General features: G+C 37.9%; 2 protein-coding genes across 5 annotated transcripts in view; one reads left to right on the forward strand and one right to left on the reverse strand.

The window, feature by feature from the left end:
• The window catches only part of SLC24A2 (solute carrier family 24 member 2), a 277,206-nt gene that overhangs the window by 71,971 nt on the left and 191,805 nt on the right, over positions 1–13,430 (forward strand). The window lies entirely within an intron of this gene.
• LOC108284007 (uncharacterized protein C11orf98-like) overlaps positions 1,365–13,430 on the reverse strand; it is a 42,002-nt gene continuing 29,936 nt past the window's right edge. For both annotated transcript variants that reach the window (XM_037728524.1, XM_037728525.1), the window contains exon 2: positions 1,365–2,686. In XM_037728524.1, coding sequence (XP_037584452.1) covers positions 1,666–2,001 — 336 coding nt within the window. In that variant the 5' untranslated portion in view covers positions 2,002–2,686 and the 3' untranslated portion in view covers positions 1,365–1,665. The remainder of the gene's footprint in view (positions 2,687–13,430) is intronic.

The raw sequence follows: 13,430 nt of genomic DNA on the forward strand, positions 1-13,430 counted from the left end.
AAAAAAAAAAAAAAAAAAAAAGGAATTAGACTCCTCAATCAGTAGAGTTTGTTCTCACTCATAATTTTTTTAAGCTCTTGATAGTGGATGCTTTTAAAATGCTTTTTAAATGTTTATGGCATGGGTTGTCAAATTTTGTGGCTTCAGGTTTCTTTTACACTCTTAAGCATTATGGAGGACCCCAAAGAGCTTTTGTTATGGGGGCCATATCTTTCTGTATTTACTATATTTGAAATTAAAACGGACAAATTTAAAGCTCAAGAAAATCCAAGCACCCATAACTTCAACTATCAGAGCAATTTCATTCTCACAGATCGTGTAGCCTCTAGAAGAATCCACTGCATGTTTGTGAAAGCATAAAAGCAAAAAAGGCAAACAGCATCTCAGAATTGTTAGGAAAATAAGTTTTGACCTCACAGACTCCTTAAATAGAAATACAGTGACCCTCAAGGATTCCCAGACCTTACTTCAAGAACTGCTAAGCAGACAGTTATTTTGCTTCTATATAATATTTTTTCTGCTACTACTGGGTTAATCTTCTCTTGGCCTGAAGTGGCCAATAGATCTCTGTGGAGAAGAAAACAGGTATTTATTAAGTATATTCTCTGGGCCTGTTCCATCATCTCCCAACTCCCAGTTAACCACCAATCTCATTTCATGTATAGTTATCCATTTCCACTGGCTTGAGGATAGGATCACCTCTCCCTGTGTTCCTGCAGCAGCCTCCCAGCTGATTTGCGGTCCTCCTGGCTTGTCTCAGTCCTTTCTTCACCTGTGGCCAGAGCAACCTGCTTAAAGCCCCAATGCGACCATATTTGACCCTGAACTTTCCTGCAGCCCTTTGGATGAAGTAAAACTTCTTCCACGTGGCCAACAAGGCCCATTTATGACCAGGCTCTACAGACCCCTCATATCATTTGCCTTCTTTCTACTACCCCCACCCTCCACCCCTTAGTATATGCTAAGACTCGTATCTTAGCACTTTTAGTTTGTTGAACACCTGAACATTTGTGCTCTTTCTTACATTCAAACCTGTAAATGTGTTATTTCCACCATCTGGAGCCTCTCAGCTATTCCTGGCCAAGACCTACTGGTCCATCAGATCTCAATGTAGACATTACTTCAATCAAGGAAGACTTCTTTACCACCATACCACCACCACCCCCCTGGTGGGGTTGGTACTCCTCTTATTTATTTGCCCCTGTGATATCTGGCCTTCTCCTTGTCATAGCATTTGTGACACTGCAGGGTAATTGTGTTCTCCTTGGTTGTATCCCCTTACCTGAAAGCATCCTGAGGTAAGGAGACATGTCTGGGATCATTCGCATCCTCTGCCCTTAGGGACAGATGATGGTCTCATGGTACACAGTTGTTGAATGATGAATTAATTAATCAGTCAGCTTTTTTTTTGAGAGTGCTAGGGCGTTATTACAAATGAAATTGACTGCTAGAGAGGCCCTTCTCCACTCTTTATTCTGTACCTTCTTCCCTCCCAAAGACATTTTTCCGGAGGAGGATTAGGGAGGAAGAAATCTGGTGAGCGAAAGGGGGCGCTGCTTTTGCCAAAGTCCTCTGAAACAACCACTGAGTCCTTCTAGATCCAGTTGAGAATCTTCTAGAGGAAGAGGTTTAGCTCTCCTCTTCAGGGGCCTTCATTTCTACATCCTAGGGGGCTTTTGTCTTCTTTTGACCTTTGAGTTGTGGTTCACTAGTCCTGGCAGGCTTGGAGGGGGTTTCCGCTTCTGTGAATGCCTTCTCTTTCTGGGCAAGCTGGATCTGCTGGAGAAGCTTTCTGAGCTTCTTACTCGACAGAGTAATGTTGGCACGTGCACTGGATGCCCGCTTCTTGAGGTGGTGCTGCGTGATAAGCCTTTGGTCTGTCACAGCCCCGACTACCCAATGCCCCAGATGCCACTCCCAGTCCAACACCCACAGGTGCTTGAACAGCTGCTGCTTCAGTTCCGTTTGGGGCCAGTTGATCTTTCCCTGAAGAGTTCCCATAGTCGTGCCACAACGCCAGTTCCTCCATTCAGTCAACTTTTTAAGTATTTCCTTTACAATAAGGGCTTTATGTGCATTATCTCATTTAATCGTCTCAACTTACTTCCATTGCCTAAATACCCCAGCAGCTAAAACACAGTGAAGCTGGAATCTGAATCTTTTTCTTACCATCATATGCTGAGAACAAAGGGATCACCCAAATGGGGACAACTCACAGAGATGAATAAAGTCTAAGGTAAATTTTTGAAGGGAAAAGGCAGGCAAAGAATCATTCTGACAAAGCAGCTGGGTCCTCTTTCAACTTCTAAGTGACATTGCTGGAATATTCCCAACCAGAACGCAGAGTAAAACCACTAAAAATACTTGTTAAGGGAAACCGATCTGTTTCATCCTGAAAGTACTTTCCCAGTTGGCAGTCTTGAAAATGTCTGTGCTCCTGGAGCTTTATAGCCTTACTTTAAAAAAAAAAAAAAAAAAAGTTTGGTTTTTAAAATAAATTCCAAGAGCTCTAGGAACATGAAGGTTACACAGACTTAGTTCACATTTAGTGGAAAGTTCTTATCTTTACAGGTCTCTCTGTCTTCTGACAGTTTCTTATTACATTGATTAAATCCCCTTGGGTTATTTTCTTCCAGTTCAGCCTGTTGGTTTATGCTTATTTTTCCAGAAATAACACAGTAAAATTCTGAAACAGAAAAGGAATTGAAAATAGCGTTTTATTATTTATATTTTTAAAGAGGTATGTTCATAGTAGATGCAGATACACAAACATAGAAAAAAACTTTAATTTCCTGTAATTCTACCACTGTTGTTATTTTAATATACATTCTTCCCATCTGTCTGTCTTGCACATACACACACTGTCTCTCTCTTTCTCTATTTCCCTCTCTTTCTCATGTGTGAATGTATGCATATTTTTAAAAATTTACCAATATGGTATCATGTGGAACTAATTCTTATAAATCGGCCCATTTCATTTTATTGCAAATATCTTTCCCTGTCATTAATCGTGCACCTCTGCTTTTCAAACTTTAATACATGTGCGAATCACTGGGGAACCTGGTGGAAATGCAGACTCTCAGGCCCTCCCCCAGACCTACTACATCAGAAAATGCATCTTAACAAGCTCCAGGTAAAGGTGACAATATTGGTTCCCATACCACATTTTAGTAGCAAAGGTTGAAGCCTTTTTTGAAGATGGCACAGGGTCCCCAGTATTGATGTAGTTAATTTTAAGTAACTAAGCCCCATATGGTCAAACATTGGAGTTATTTCCAATTTCTCAGCTAGGATGAAACACATTCTTACAAATATTGGCATATATCTATCAATCTTTCCTTAGGAGAAAAAGCCCTGTAGATGGTTTGCTGAATCATACATATTTTGAGGGCAATAATTTATTTTTAAGGATTGCAAGATAGCGATTCGTTCTACTTCATAGCACATAAGACTATAAAATGTATCCATAGTACTTCCGTCATATATCTGCATTTTCCCCTACCTGCAGTGAACCAAGACAGAGCTTTGATATATTTTATTATTCTGATCAAAGTGCTGTTATCACTTGAAATGGATTCACCTCTATCTTCAATTCATCTAATTGTATCCACCCTTCAGCACAAGAGTTTTAATATTGCTTCTTCCTGAAAGCCTTCCCTACTAGTCCAACTTACAGTGGGCTCACTTGCTAAATATTTTCACCGTTATTCTTTGGGCCAGTTACCTCAAAACGCACTTTTCTACTTTCTCTTGATACAACTTAAATATATGATTTTGGTCCCTCTCATCTCCTTGACTGGATTATCAGGGACAGAGGGAAGGGATCTTCATTGTGCTTTACCTAAGCCCTCTGCAACCCCTCTCACTCCAAGAAGGTCTGAGTACGATAGAGAAAGCACAGGATTTGGAATCGAAGAACTCGTGTTTGAGGCCCAGCTCTGCCATTAACTGAGGATTCAAGGAATAAGTCATGTAACCTCTCTGAGCCCTAGCTTTATCATCTGTAAAATGGAAGCCATATCTGCACTGCTTACTTAACGAATCACCTAACAAGGTTATTGTGAAAATTAAGATTATAATCCATCATATCATTTCCAAAAATCTAAATAATTCATTGAAAGTCTCAATGTAGAGCTTGTCTCTAAATTTGATATAGATATGCAAGTCAGTCTCTCTCTCTCTGTCTCTCTCTCTGTCTCATAGACACACATTTACACACACAAACACAAAAGAATGTATCTCAAGCTCAGGAACTTAACCCAACAGTATCTGGCAGGAACTAAGCAACATTGTTTTGCTTTCATTGTATTACGTTTATTTACTTTCTTTTAAAAATTATTTTACTTTCTTAATTGGCAAATATAAATGTATATATATGTGCACAACATGAGGTTTTACTATTTATATACTTCATGGAATGGCTAAATCAATGAATTTATTTATTTTCTATTTATCACAAGCAATATTGGTTTTCTAGGTATGGTAGTGATATGACGTTCACTTTTTAAATAAACGTATTTAAATTTCAAAAGGTCAGTCAATTTAAGGTAAAACACGTGGTAAATAGTAACACATAAATTAAGAAAATATGTCAAAATATCATGCTGATGTTATAAAAATGACTGAAGTTTGGGCAACACCTAACCATAGGAAGCCACCGCCAACTGTAATGTAAGATGCAGACTTCGGATGTTATTGTAGCTATTATTATGTAAACTACTGGAAGACCAGTTCTGGGAGCTCTAGATTTAATAGATTCTCAATAAAAATACTCAAATGTATGTTAAAATAGAGCAAAAAGTCAAGTGTCCTGTTCTGTGACAAGTCACCATTGTTAAATTTTGCAGAACTATCCAAAGTATATCCCGAAGATTGTTTGCTTCTGATGAAGTTAGATACAAATGTAGTGAGGGGCTTTATCAGCATAACTAAGATGAGTCAACATAGTTCAAACTGGGAGAAAGTGGTGAATAGATTACTTGCATAGACATTACTCTTCATTATCAAAAACAATAAATATTATAGTAGCACCAAGTGTACAGAGGATACTTTGCTGGCAATTGACTAAAGCCTGCATTCATGAGAAGAACAAAAGGTTTAGTGTCCTTTGAATCATCATGATTAGTTCTATTGTATTAGAACTCAAAGCAAGTTCACAGAGTTTTCCATTTAAGTCTGAAATCTCTCAAAAAAAAGGACTAAATTTTTTTTTTTTCCCATTTATTTATTTTATTGTATTTTAGGTTTTGGGGTACATGTGAAGAACATGCAAAATTGTTGCATAGGAACACACCTGGCAGTGTGATTTGCTGCCTTCCTCCCCATCACCTACATCTGGCATTTCTCCCCCTGCTATCCCCCCCATCTCCCCACCCCCCACCGTCCCTCCCCTATTTCCCCCCAACTGACCCCAGTGTGTAGTGCTCCCCTCCCTTTGTCCATGTGCTCTCATCGTTCAACACCCGCCTATGAGTGAGAACATGCGGTGTTTGATCTTCTGCTCCTCTGTCAGTTTGCTGAGAATGATGGTTTCCAGGTTCATCCATGTCCCCACAAAGGACCCAAACTCATCGTTTTTGATGGCTGCATAATATTCCATGGTGTATATGTGCCACATTTTCCCTATCCAGTCTATCGTCGATGGGCATTTGGGTTGGTTCCAGGTCCTTGCTATTGTAAACAGTGCTGCAATGAACATTCGTGTACACGTGTCCTTATAGTAGAACGATTTGTAATCCTTTGGATATATACCCAGTAATGGGATTGCTGGGTCAAATGGAATTTCTATTTCTATGTCCTTGAGGAATCGCCACACTGTCTTCCACAATGGTTGAACTAATTTACACTCCCACCAACAGTGTAAAAGTGTTCCTACTTCTCCACATCCTCTCCAGCATCTGCTGTCTCCAGATTTTTTAATGTTCGCCATTCTTACCGGCGTGAGATGGTATCTCAATGTAGTTTTGATTTGCATTTCTCTTATGACCAGTGATGATGAACATTTTTTCATATGTTTGTTGGCCTCACGTATGTCTTCTTTTGTAAAGTAAAAGGACTAAATTTTATTAATTCTGTCTTTATATGAAGAAATGAAATCAGTCAGAGAGAGATTAAGTGATTAGTCTAAGATCATGTGGTTATTTATAACCGGAATGAAAAACAAGAGATTCTGACTTTATGTACCTTGTAATTTTGTTATTGTTTTCCATCCAGGGTAGACCTCTGCTAGTCTGGGAGTATTAGATGATTTGACTCAAATGTTCTAGATTCGGATTGTGCCAAAGTGTGATTAAATTAGATGGATTAAAGTAAATTGCAGGATTAATTAAATTAAGTGGGATTAAGATGATGCCAGATATGATTGATTTCAGGATAGTGCAGAGGAATTTTCACCACCACATTCTCCTGTCTTGGTTCTGATTATAAAGAGAAGAGGAATTCAAGAAGGCTCCTTCAAAGAATAAGGGGCCGCAGCTTGGCCTGCTTGTACCAGAAGCTTGGTCAGCATCCTTCAAAGCAGTGCTGTGCTATCTTCAGACCTGCGTCTTTATTTTAGCCCAGTAAGATCTGTTTCAAACTTATGCCCTCCAGAACTGTTAAATAATAAATTCATGTTTCTTTAGGTCTCTTTAGTTTTTAGTAATTTTCCACAGCAGCTATGGGAAACTAATACAACACAGCTCAGAGTTCTTCCACCCAAAGGGCAAGGGAGCTGGAATGTTTATGTGTCAGCTCCTACCTGTCATTGGCTGAGTGCTGTTTGGCATGGTCGTGTGAATTCCTTAGCACTTACTAAAGGTGGGTAGACACTGGCCATTAGAAATCAACCAGAACACATGAAAGTACTAAGACTCTGGAAAAATGGACTGGGCACTAGCAGATTCTGCTACAATATGTCTTTTAACTGCCTCTTCCTTTTTAATCTGTCTTCACAATCATGGTACATGTAGATCATCCCCTTCCATCACTCCACCAGCACCCTCCCTAAACAGAGAGGGCCTTCAGTGGGTTGTTCTCTTTCTCAAAAATCTTCAGCTTTCCCATAAGAAATATTCTTAAATAAGGTGGACCACACTTCAAATAATAAGTTAGGACTCAGTCCTCTGATACTTTAATCTTAGCCCTTGCATTTTTAAGTTTGGGTGTACAGAAGGAACACTGAGTATGCTTGGGTATCTATTTGTGTACAAAGTTCCAGGCTTGGCATACAAACCTTTGGAGTCTTGAAATGTTGATCCCTTAGGTCTGCATTCCTTAGAATAGCAGTAACACCATGAGGAAGTGAGAAAATTGATTTGAAAATGGAGAAGGTTAATTAACGGAAACAAAACTTCAAGACATGTGGTTGTCAATTGACACTAGAGAAGCCAAGCCTGAGAAATTCTGAGTTCTGCACATTTACAGAAAGTCACAGGTATATTTAGATAAATCCAGAATCTAAGGAGATCTAATTGCTGAAATAACTTCAGCCTACCAAAGCAAGGACGTTCTCCCCCTTCCTACTCTGCCTGCCCTAATGGAAAGTGCTTACGGTTTCAGAGCTTTCTGGGGAAGACTTCAAGCTCAAATGACCCCATAAAATTTGTCCACAGTCCTCACATTGATTTTTGCAAGTTCTGCTTACTTTGTGTTTGCTATTGGTCCAAACCATAAAAGGGTGGAGAAAGGAAAAAGAGTGCATACATTTTTAACATATCAAAAAATCAAAGTAAATAATATGCTTTAAAATTAGAATAGAAAGCGCTGATGCTGGAGCATTTTTTTTTTTTAATTCTTGTTTCAGAATAAAGGGTGGAGTGGGGAAAGACAGGGCCTAAGAAAGGAAGAAAGCTAACATTGACTGAGTCCGGCATATGGTGTTGAGTTCACATCGACCTTCTGAAGAAGGCAGTAATACCCTACCTGACAAATTAGGAGGCTCTGTTCAAAGAGGTTCTGTCATTTTAGTGATGTCATAAAGCCAAGAAGTTGGTCATTTGGGATTTGAGTGTGTACTCTGTCTTATCTATGTCTCAGGTGAGACATAACTTGCATTTATATAGTACTTTTCAAAGCATTTTTCTTACTCTGTCTTTAAACTTCATCTGTGAGGCAGACGTAAATTGCCACATTTTACAAATACAAAGGCTCAGACCTGTTTTGCCCAAAAAGACCCAGCCAGGAAGCAGTGAAACAAGTCTGGGTCATGGAGCTCAGGTCTCAGGACCTCTCCTGGGCATCTGTGTGTCCTAACCAGAAGGGGCTGAGTCACTGGTGTCCTGAAACCAGTCAGGAACAGACAGTAATTTCAGAGAATCATCTAGTCTGACCAAAAAATTAGCTAAGATTTACTGTTATTTTTTCTAAGTTATGAAATGAATGGAATCTCCTTGCAGAAAATTTGGAAAATATACAAAGGAGAAAAATAAAACTCATCTATAATACCACCACCCAAAAATAATCACAAGTATTTATTTGATACATTTCTTCCCAGTGCTTGTGGTACAGATATGCATGCATACTGTATTTTTAGAAAATGCATGCCATATATAGTTTAATATGCTGGTTTTCTAATTAACATTAGATGATGAATATTTTCCCAGGTCATTAAGTAACCTTAAGAAACTGCCTCATGTATCATAATATTGCATGAATGTAACCTTAATTTAATGAAACATTATTCACTTACTGTTGAACATAATTGTTCCTGGTTATAAGCTTACACGTAATGCTGCAACTTTGGCATCTAAACACAAAATTTTTATTTCTAACAGCAGTGGATGATAGGACCAATTTCTCCATTTTGAGTGTTTTTAAGATATTTGCAAGATGGATAGGTAGAAACAAATTCTTCTTTGAATTTGCATTTTACAGATTACAGCCAAGCTGAATTTGATTCCCCATGTTTACTTTGCCAGGTGTTCTGGTCCCCATGCAGTCCCACATTTGTTAATATGCTAACACAGTACTCAGAGACCCAGCAGTAGGTACCAAGATGATCAGGTGTTACAATAATTCCCAGAACCCCTGAGTCTGGGAGCTGCCAGCACTAGAGCATAAGCACCTCTGGGCAGGAACTCCATCTTATTTATCTTTGTAGTCCCCGTTCCAGGTTCTAAGCTAGACACCTGTCAAGTTCTCAATATATTTGTAGAAAATATTACAATAGGCCATATATTCTGATTTTGGCCTTTCAACTTGCTCTGTGACTTTTGAAAAGTTCGGTCACCTCTCTGTGCCTCCTTGTCTTCCACTGTAAATGAATGGACATGTGATGTGCCATACTTTGTGAGCAGAGTGCCAGAGCAGTGGTACAATTTTAATATAAAAGGCCTCTATGGGTGGGTCTGGGTCACCTAGGCAAGATTCCTTTCCTTCTCCAACACAGAGAGTGAATTCTATGTGTATTTGAGATTCCGGTTTGTGGTCCCTTCCCATCTTTCATATTGAGGTACTATAGCTGAAGCAAATTTATTTTGTTCCTCTTTAGGAGTAAACAAAAATGAATGGCTAAAGTCATTAATGATGAAAGGATGAGTAAATATTAGAGCTGAAGGAGATTTTACAAATCTAACTTTAGAGGTCTTCTTGGTTACCATTTTATTTTTGTAGGCACAGCTGTACAGATTAAATGTGCCCTACCCAAAATGCTTGGAACCAGAAGTGTTTTGGATTTCAGATTTTTTTAGATTTTGAAATATTTGCATTTATATAATAATATATCTTGGGGATTGTGCCCCAAGCTAAAAATCAAGTTTATTTATGTTTCATATACACATAGCTGGAAGGTAATTTTATATAATATTTTTGTTAATTTTTTGCATAAAACAAAGTTTTGGGAACAATTTCACTGAGAACTGTCACATGAGATCAGGTGTGGAATTTTTCGCATATGACACCATGTCCATGCTGAAAAAGTTTGGGTCTTCTCAGATTTTCGATTTTCAGGTTAGGGATGTTCAAACTGTATTAGCATCTTTACCTTAGAACCACTTGCTAGAATAAACTCATATCATTTAAACAAGACAAATTTCAATAACTAGCCATGGAAATTTTATTTGATAAAATGTGATAAAATTGTTTCCATATTAAAACATTTTTGTTCATTTGTGTTTTCTTTTGTTATTGGCCATGATCTTAATATATATTTACATATATTAGAAGTATAGAGTTTTCACTTTTAGAGGGAACACACCTTGTAGGAAGGAAAGATTAGATTAGAAATTATTTTTTCAGGTGAACTTTGCCACCATATCAAAAAATGTAAAGTAAAATTTCAGTTTCTAAAACTAATTTGAATGAGTACTTGATGTCAATGAAAAATGGAAAGTATAAATTGTGTCATCTTTGGGGATCTTTTTCTTTAAAAGTTGAACATGATTATTTTAACCTGCTAAATGTGTATTTTTTAATGTTTCACTACTGGGTATAATAATACAATATTTCTAAAATGACAAAATGATAATTTTAGTTAAGCCAGTGTAAGGAAATTAAAATATTTACTTAAGAACTCACTCAGAACTTTTCGTGTATCACTTACTTACACAATTAAAAAGGACAGATACTTTTTGTGCTTTTCCCAATTCCTAAATGAGTTCTCTGGTTAGAACAAATTCATGCCAAAGAAAAAGATGTTTTCTCTTCAACTTTGAAGTTCTGGGGTACATGTGCAGGTTTGTTATATAGGCAAACATGTGCCATGGTGGTTTGCTGCACAGATCAACCTATCACCCAGGTATTAAGGCCAGCATCTGTTAGCTGTTCTTCCTGATGCTCTCCCTCCCCCACACCCCTGTGAAGCCCCAGTGTGTGTTGCTTCCCACCATGTGTCCATGTGTTCTTAGAAAAAGATATTTTTAAAATAATTTCAGAAGTTGTTATTTCAATTTCAAAAGCCACTGATAAAATCACTTGTGTAGGTACTTAATATATTGATAAGACCTTAAAACATTGACTAACATGTTGCTTTTTAAATTTCCTAGATTATTGTGGATCATAACTGCTAAATATTTCAAATATAATCAATTATACTTTTTAGCAATTAAAAATTTACCCCAATGCTTAGTATTAAGAACACTTAAAAAAAGTAGCTCAAATTGGCATATGATGTATTGGGATATCTTACAAAATTTTCAAACCAGGTACATGACACAGTTACCTTATATACCTGGTTATTAAAAAAGGAAAACTCAATTCTAAAATAATGCCACTAAGGTTAAATTTAAATTATATATTTGAGATTAAATGACAAGAAAGCCTACACATTTTAATTTTATATTTTAAAGTATGTAATAAGCTTTACTACAGTTTAGATTCTCTAAAAACTACTATGTTTGTGGAATTAAATTCCTACTTCATGAATGAGACATTGCTTTTTACTGGATGCGATATTTTCTTTTATCTTTCTGATGACATTAAAAATAGGTTTATTTAATATAATTTAAAACATACAAAAGATAGAAAAGAATAATATAGCAAACACCAGTAGACCCACAATGCAGCTTAGGGAATAAAATATCACATACTCTAAGTTGTCTGTATACCCATCGCAGTTACTTTCCTTCCTGCCCGCCTCCCAGAGGAGACCTCCATCTTGAATCTGCCACAAGACTCAATAGCTAAAATGTAGTGCCTTACAGAATTGGTAGACAAGTATAAATCCTTAAAGCAGTGGTCCCCAACCTTTTTGGCACCAGGAATTGGTTTCAAATTGTAGAAGACAATTTTTCCACAAACAGAGATTGGGGTTCAGGGGTATGGGGAGGATGGTTTTGATGGGGAGGACTGTTCCACCTCAGGTCATCAGGCATTAGATTCTCATAAGGAACACACAACCTAGATATCTCACATACACAGTTCACAATAGAGTTCCTGCTCCTGTGAGAATCTAATGCCACCACTGTTCTGATAGGAGGCAAAACACCAGGCAGTAATGTTTACTCACCAGTTGCTCACCTCCTGCTGTGCAGCCTGGTTTCTAACAGGCCACAGACTGGTACTGGTCCACAGCCCAGGGGTTGGGGACCCCTGCCTTAAAGGAGATATAGTAAAGTTGTTGCATGTATTTATTCAAAGATTATTAACTTTGTATATTGTCTTAATAAATGTGGTGTCCTATAATTTGCTTTTCTTAAGTCAACATTATATTTATGAAATATATCTGTATTGAAATACTTAGCTCCAAGTCATTCATTTTAAGTGATTTTTGTCATTCAACTCAACTATATGAATAGTCTATTATTAATCTATGCATTCTCTTTTTGGTGAATGATTAGATTTTTTTCTAGTTTTTGTTTGTTTGTTTGTTTGTTGCTACTAACAAGGAATGCTGCTGTGAATAATCTGTGCATGTCTCCTAGTGACATGTGCAAGACTTTCTCTGAGATAGATCCCCTACAAGCAGAATTGCTGAGTTTCGGGTGGATTTAACTTGATGTTTGCTACATATTGCCAAATTGCATTTCAGACTGGGTTGTATCAATTAGTTTTTCTTTTTTAATTTTTTCATGGTTTCTGTTTCTCCAATTCTTTTTTTTTTCTTAAGTTGTTTGGTTGGTGTTTGTGTGTTTTCATCTCTGACTTTCTTTGTGAGGGCTTTCCTCAAGTGTCTGGTGAAAGGCAAGCCAATCGTATTTAAGGGTAAAGCCCAAAAGAACCTTTGGAAGTCCTGTGTGAGTGATGGGGACATGGGACAGGTATGAACTGTGGGCTTCAGTCTAATACAGGGTTTCTTAAGTGGCACTGCTGACATTTGGGACTGGATAATTCATTGTTGTGAGGGCTGTTTCGTTGTTCTGTGCATTGCAGGATGTTTAACAGCTTCCCTAGCCTCTACCCGCTAGATGCCAGTATCACCCTGCCCCTCCAGTCATGGAAATCAAAAATGTCTCTAAATATCCATCCCCTAGGGAAGCCCACCCCCACCCCGTTCCAGTTAAAACCGCTGCTCTAAGATAAATACATGTCTGGCCGACTTTTTGATTTGCCTCAAATTTAAATCTCCAGTGGCCTTTTCTCTGAGGTCATTTACTTCCTCCAGGCAGGCTTCCCAGCCCCCATCCTTGCTGGAGGAAAAAGGAAAAACAGGGAAATAAACTTGATGGCAGGCCTAGTACAGGCTTTTGCTCAGTTCCTCCATTTTCACTCTGTATGCCCTGGTTGCCCTTGGCTGCGTTTGGTATCCGTGAGTCCAAGCCTCCTAGTTTAAATTCCACAGATGCTCAGCCTCCTGTTTCTGTAGGGTGGTCTCACTTGCCTGAATGTGGTGGGAAATAAGGATTTATACATTTATTACCTCTGTGACTAATATTGCCATGATTATCCTTTTATCTTTGTGCATATCTGAACTCTTTATGATAAATTTCTAAAAGTGATATTTTAAAATATGCACAATTCAACATGCATTTCTCAGTATATGAATTTTAACCCTTGATGCATACTGAGTATTCATC

This window comes from Cebus imitator, unplaced genomic scaffold, assembly GCF_001604975.1.
Source record: "Cebus imitator isolate Cc_AM_T3 unplaced genomic scaffold, Cebus_imitator-1.0 Scaffold267, whole genome shotgun sequence".
In the NCBI taxonomy this organism is placed as follows: Eukaryota; Metazoa; Chordata; class Mammalia; order Primates; family Cebidae; genus Cebus; species Cebus imitator.